At 33.0% G+C, this 6,000-nt stretch overlaps 1 protein-coding gene across 3 annotated transcripts; it reads right to left on the bottom strand.

Annotated features, from left to right (window-relative positions):
* Positions 1-8: 8 nt before the first annotated feature.
* LOC148193543 (uncharacterized) lies at positions 9-3,237 on the bottom strand. Of its 3 annotated transcripts, XM_088099132.1 has the most exons (7): positions 2,737-3,235; positions 2,532-2,625; positions 2,306-2,373; positions 1,452-1,508; positions 605-841; positions 302-374; positions 10-139 (listed from the first exon to the last, which is right to left on the bottom strand). In XM_088099132.1, exons 1-6 carry the CDS (start codon positions 2,839-2,841, stop codon positions 345-347), a joined length of 591 nt encoding a protein of 196 aa, XP_087955258.1. In that variant the 5' UTR covers positions 2,842-3,235; the 3' UTR covers positions 10-139; positions 302-344. The 3 variants fall into 3 exon arrangements, with proteins under 3 accessions (XP_087955257.1, XP_087955258.1, XP_087955256.1); XM_088099131.1 differs by lacking the exon at positions 302-374 and having other exon boundaries at positions 9-139; positions 2,737-3,232; XM_088099130.1 differs by lacking the exon at positions 302-374 and having other exon boundaries at positions 16-135; positions 2,737-3,237.
* Positions 3,238-6,000: the final 2,763 nt, after the last annotated feature.

Below are 6,000 nucleotides of genomic sequence, written 5' to 3'. Positions count from 1 at the left end.
AATTTCTACACTTCATTGGTAGCTATCATCAGATTAAACATCATGTTCATAGGATATTTTTTGCTTTCTGCCATTTCTACCTCCTCCTTCTGGAATTCTCTCCTTTTCTTCCTCTATATCTTGGAGTAGGTTCACCTGTCTTCACACCATGATCAAGAAAATACAAACTCAATTAAGTCTCATAATAATGCATGAGAGATATTATGCCATGTAATGTATGATGCACATGAATTGGAACTTTCACAAATACCAGCCAAAAATCTGAGATAAATTAAGCAGAAGACTAAAGGGAATCACTTACCATCTTCACATACCTCACATACTTCATTGTTTTGTATCCTCACTCATTGGTAATGATAGTTTACATGACCGACCTTGTGGACACGAACAACATAAAAGACACCTCTGATTAAAAGACTCGATGAAAGATTCAGCTTGAATAAACTATCTTTTCCCTTAACCAATACTCCAAACAGATAATGCAGATTCTTGTTGAGTTTAATTTCCATATACTTTGAGTCTAACACTTCATTTTTCATGTGTATGCCATTGATGATATATGATGTATCAAATGAAATATAAGCAAAATGCAGTATATACTAACCCCAAAACAGAAATTCTGGTAACTGGTGTCAAAGACAGAGGAGTCCTCTGCCTTCCCAAATTTCATCTCAGTGGAATTGCGTTTATTTGAACTAGAACTTTCACTGTAAGTCATGTAAGCAGATGAATTAGAGCAATCGGCAGAAGAAAGAGAGGGGCTTCCATCCAATCCAATATCAGCTTGAAACATGTCTTCAAACAACTGTTGCAACTCCTCAAAGCTCTCCTCTCCATTTTCCTGTTATTTCACATATAAATTCATCAATAGTCTATGCTCAAATACGCTTCTAGCACCAACCTTTAGATGCTTTCAATTTTTTCAAACTTCTACTAGATTATCATACCAAGGATCATTCTTTCAAAACTAGCAAAAACTCAATGGAGTTCTCAGACCGATAGTCACAGTTTAAAATATACAACAAGAGTTAATTTAGTTTTACATGTATGGAAAACACGTTATTGAAAACTTTGATGATTCTAATTTAGCCAAGAATGATAAAAGGCGTGTTGGCTAACTGGCCTTCAACTACTTGCTGTTTTGGCATGCTGCAAGAAACTTCATTATTAATTTTTTTAGGTCCAACAAGAAACTTCAATAATAGCCTTCTGATTTCTTAGCATTTGGTTAGGTCGCCAGTCCAAAAAGGAAAAGAAAAAGGTGGCTTGGTGACAATGGATTGGTCCATTCATGACAATAGAAAAACTATAAACTACATAGTATTTGACAAAAACAAACACTATGTGTATGTCTAGCTTTATCCACCAAACCAAAAGTACATATAAAACAAACAACATTGAAACTGCATAGCTTTCTGACCCAACACCCCACTAAGTAGATGATGACTCACATTTGATTTGGTCTGACTCATCATTGTTAACATTTCGTCCAAAAAGTCCCCCATGCCCTGCAAAAAAGAAATTAATTGTTTGATCAGATCAACAAAATTATGGGATCACGAACAAGATTCAGTCCCCTCCACCAAAACCAAACTCGATTCGATGAATTATTCCCCTCTCACTGAATTCTATAAGCAACATGCCCATGTGATCTGTGACACACAAATTGACTTGTAACAAAGCTTGTGCCTTTGTTTGTGACAATCCCAATGAGTACAGCCAAGTTTTTGTAGGACTTATCGGATTCTTATTACTCCCCGAGAAGATGCCCCTTTTAACAGGAAAATAAAAACATGGACGGTGCAAAAAACAGAAACGTGACAAGACTGCAGGACAACAATAACACTCATGCATTCACACAATCTAATCATCACCGTTGAGTGAAAATCAGACCCTTCAAATCTCATGCATATTATCTTCATTCACTTATGCTGATTAGAAAAACAGAACAGTATACAAATTAATAAAAAAATACGTCACTTCTATACTATTTCTGTAAAAGTTAAAACAACCTTAACAATTCAACGGTATACGATGATTGAATCACAAATCTACACTATTTGCTCTCCTTCCTTATTTCAATTTAGAACCCCCACTGAAAAAATATAAATGCATGGAAAAACAAGATTTACCCTTAAACACATAAAATAACAAAATTGCAAAAAGATAGAACCAAATTGGTTACTTCGAGAAAAAGAGGGTCAAACTGAAATTGCTTCTATTCGAGGCAATAAAACATAGGGATGAGCGGACCTCAGGGCATGGTTACTGTAGAAGATGGCATGAGATGAGGTGAATGACTTACGTTTTCGTCGTCATCACTATCGTAGACACCAACGTCGTACATTAGCCTTTTGTTGGCGTCAGATAAAACTGTCACAGAGGAAAAACACCATTTACACCAAATAAACAGCACAGGAATGAGATTTCAAACAAGAGCAAAATTCAAACTTTTCTTTAATTTTTAGGAGAAAATGAACAAGTCAATCATGGGTCAATGTTCAATCGTGGAAACATCTAAAGGGCATTACCAGAATAGGCTTCCCCAATTTCCTGGAATTTCTTCTTAGCTTGTTCCACTAACTCTGAATTCCCAGATGCAGCACAACGATCCGGGTGCCACTTCTATCCCATAAAAAAAACAAAACATCATTCACAACGGCTAATATTTAAGAAACATGGTTCAGAGAAGAGCAAAGAAGAACAGAAAAAGAACCATTTGGGTTCAATTCAAACCTTTGCAAGTTTCTTATATGCCTTCTTTAGCTCCAATTCAGTGCACTCCTTGTTCAACCCCAAGATCGTATAGAAGTCATTGCTTTTGTTTCCTTCATTAGCCATTGCTATTCCCACCGCCACCAACAAACCAAACTTCCTACAAACCAACCACACCAAAGGAAAACTCTCCACAGAACCAATCAATTATCAAACCAAGGTTTCTTGTCGACGAATTGAACTAACACACGAACTCCGTACAACCATAACATTAAAAAAGAGACACCAAAATCACACCACAACAGCAATATTAATACTACTGTCAAGCAAATGGTATAATATATATAAAATATATTATTAAACTTTGATGGCAAGTTGGGTTTGGTGCTCTACATGTTTTTGTGAATAGGAACACGGAACTCAGCACTTGCTTTTGATTCCGTGGAGTGAAAGGTGAAGAGCAAAAGAGGATCTCATGAACACTCCAGAACCTCTAACCCTGCCTTGCACCTTATATAGTTTTTTTTTTTTTTTATTTGATTTTCTTACTCTTTAAAGAAAATTTTAAAGTATGATAAAATCCCCTTTTAGTAATATCTAGTTTCGCCTATTCTTTGTAGAAAAATCTTCAAAATTCAACAACTTTGATCGTGTGTGTGTGTATATATATATATTATTCAACTTTTTTTAGAAAGATGTATAAAAATGAAAACTTTTCTTTAATAAAATGGATAAAAATAAACAAATAATTGATAAAAAGCAAGGTAGTTGGTTTGGACTATGTATGAGGATTGAGGGTGGTAATAACGTAAGGCTGAGATTCTGTGGTAGCTTAGATATTTCATGGGAGAGTGTGTCCAGAAGGTTCTTTCTCTGTGAATGTGAAAGTGTTTTTTTTTTCTGTGGATGTGAAAGTCCTTTTCTTAATGAGTTTGTGAGTTTTAAGAGGAAAGAGAGAAGAAAGTTGGATCTAATTGTGGGTCCCACTGGTTTATCAAGCTGTTTAACAGCTTGGAGAATTGATTGCATTGTCACTGTCTTATAGCACAGAAAGAGAAAAAGGTTAAGAACTGAACTCACTTTTCGAAAACAGGTTATGTTTGTGCAAAATATAGATACTTTGATTACAGACCTATGTTATTATGAACCTATAATTTTAAAGATCAACTTCACACTATAAATCAAGAATAGTTTCACTCTTGCATTGTCTCCCACGTTCAGATCCTTAATGGTCACGATCCAGAAATATACTATTTCAATTTTGACAAAAAGAAAAATAAAGTGACACTATGGAACTTTGGAAGATGAGGCCAATAAGCACCCAAAGTTGGGACATCATGGCATGTCGTCAGCATTCATTGTATGTTTGCATGCAAGGTGAAAAGAACAGAATACTACCTCTTCTGTGTAATTTTCTCACCAAAACTTATGCTGTTTATTTAACTAACCCACCATGTTCCAAATCTGTCACGATTTCAATATAATTTTATAAATTTAAATAATGTTAAAGTAACAAAATTTTTGAAATTGAACAAAAGTTATATAATATTTCTACACATTCTAAGCCGTTGTGAATGGTCCTTTGACCGAGTTCCGATCGGTTCTAGTAGATCGTTATCACTGACACATACTATCCAATCAAGATAAGTATTACTTATTAATCAATCATGCGGACAAACAGATCAAATGGACTGCCTCTAACAGTAAAAATCTTTAAAAATTATTTCTAATCAAGATTACTAGTAAAAATTGTTTACTAGATAATAAATCATGATTAAAATTTTACGAATTTAAATTTTTATTATAATCTCCTCCGCTCGAATTAACCACTTACTTTGAACATCAGAGTATTTTTGTTTGAGTACACTCAAACGATTTTGGAACGAAAAAACTTTAACTGAAAACATTTAAAAATACCTTTAACTGACTTGAAATAAAGTATGAAAAACCTACACCCAAAGTGATAATTCTTTACATTACTTCTGCTTAATAATATATACTAAAGTTGTATCACCTTACACGATTTCTTCACAAATGAAATCATATTTAACACGACTAGCCCATTTGTAATTTTTTCTTAAACTGTCCATTTCAATGATTTTGAAAAAAGAAAATTATGCCATTTTAATATTTTTACGGTAAAAAGAATTGCTCAAACACAGACTTTGACAGATACATTTTGGTAAGTTTATCAGATAATTTCTTGCAGCAAACCAGAAGAGTGATATTTTGAAGTTTTGGAACTATTCTTTCATCTCATGTGATGTAATGAAGTAGACATGATGTATGATCCCGTGGGCCCAGAAAGTGTTGAACCACAAGAGTTATGGCAGTGACAAAGACAAATAGTCCTTTGATATGTGTATATATATAAATATGTGTGTGTATATATATGTCTCTTGGTGGTGGTGGTCCCTATGGCCATGTAGGAGTAGAAGTTCCTCGAAATCACGTGCCAGAACGTGACACAATACCACACTATGTATGATTCTGTACAAGATACGACCATCTTCAATTCTTCATCACAAGCATGCACTTAAAGGTGATAGGAGACATTGTCTTGCAAGTAGAAGGAAAAGGTTCATATGTGAAGATCGTGGACTAATCCTGGCCTTAGCTTGCTTCAAGACTCTACCACCTATATATAACCCTTTTTTTTTTACCATTTTTATCACTAGTTAATCTTTTATTTTTATATCTAAATTCCCCATTATGTCACTGTTGTTTGAGTTTGATTAGACTGGTTTTAATTGGGTGTCATTGTTGTTGTTCTTTGTTAGTATTTGGATGTTTTTTTCTTCTATTAATTCTATGAATAATAAAAAAATAAATTCTTTTCTAATTCTAAACTTATGTTAAAGTTCTTCTTTTTATTTTACATTTACTATATTGATCAAAATTGAAGAGTTACTAGCAGTATTTAATGTCAAAGTCAATAAAAATTCAACAATATAATAATAACTTTATATTAAATATAACTAACTTATCATAGTACTTTCATCTTATATTTATAAATTTTATAATAATATTTAGATTTAACATAATCATCTTTACGGATTCTCTAGTTAAACTGTCCAAATTTAAAGTGATTAAATAATCATACTATATAAGATGAATTTAGTTAAATTTGTTTTTATTTACTTTTACTTTTAAAAAGATGTAAGTTTAATTATTTTTCTAGTGTTAATCTCAAGTTTAAATAAAAATATTAAAATGAAAGTGCATCCACTTATCTCGAACTAGTGAATTGATTGTAATGTTAGGATTCTGAGAATTTTTGGAAAA

The sequence above is a fragment of the Vigna umbellata genome, chromosome 9 (assembly GCF_029865625.1).
Source record: "Vigna umbellata cultivar VRB3 chromosome 9, Vumbellata_1.0, whole genome shotgun sequence".
Classification (NCBI taxonomy): domain Eukaryota; kingdom Viridiplantae; phylum Streptophyta; class Magnoliopsida; order Fabales; family Fabaceae; genus Vigna; species Vigna umbellata.
Note: the sequence above shows the minus strand (reverse complement) of the source record. Positions and strands in the feature narration are given on the sequence as shown.

Bases quoted from the DNA above. Each gene is read 5' to 3' on its own strand.
- LOC148193543 (XM_088099130.1), bottom strand. From the start codon at position 2,841: ATGGCTAATGAAGGAAACAAAAGCAATGACTTCTATACGATCTTGGGG. The intron at 1,509-2,305 runs GTAAGTCATTCA...TCTTTTTTGCAG, and splicing joins ATAGTGATGACGACGAAAAC to GGCATGGGGGACTTTTTGGA. The intron at 136-604 runs GTTAGTATATAC...GTGTGAAGACAG, and splicing joins ACCAGAATTTCTGTTTTGGG to GTGAACCTACTCCAAGATAT.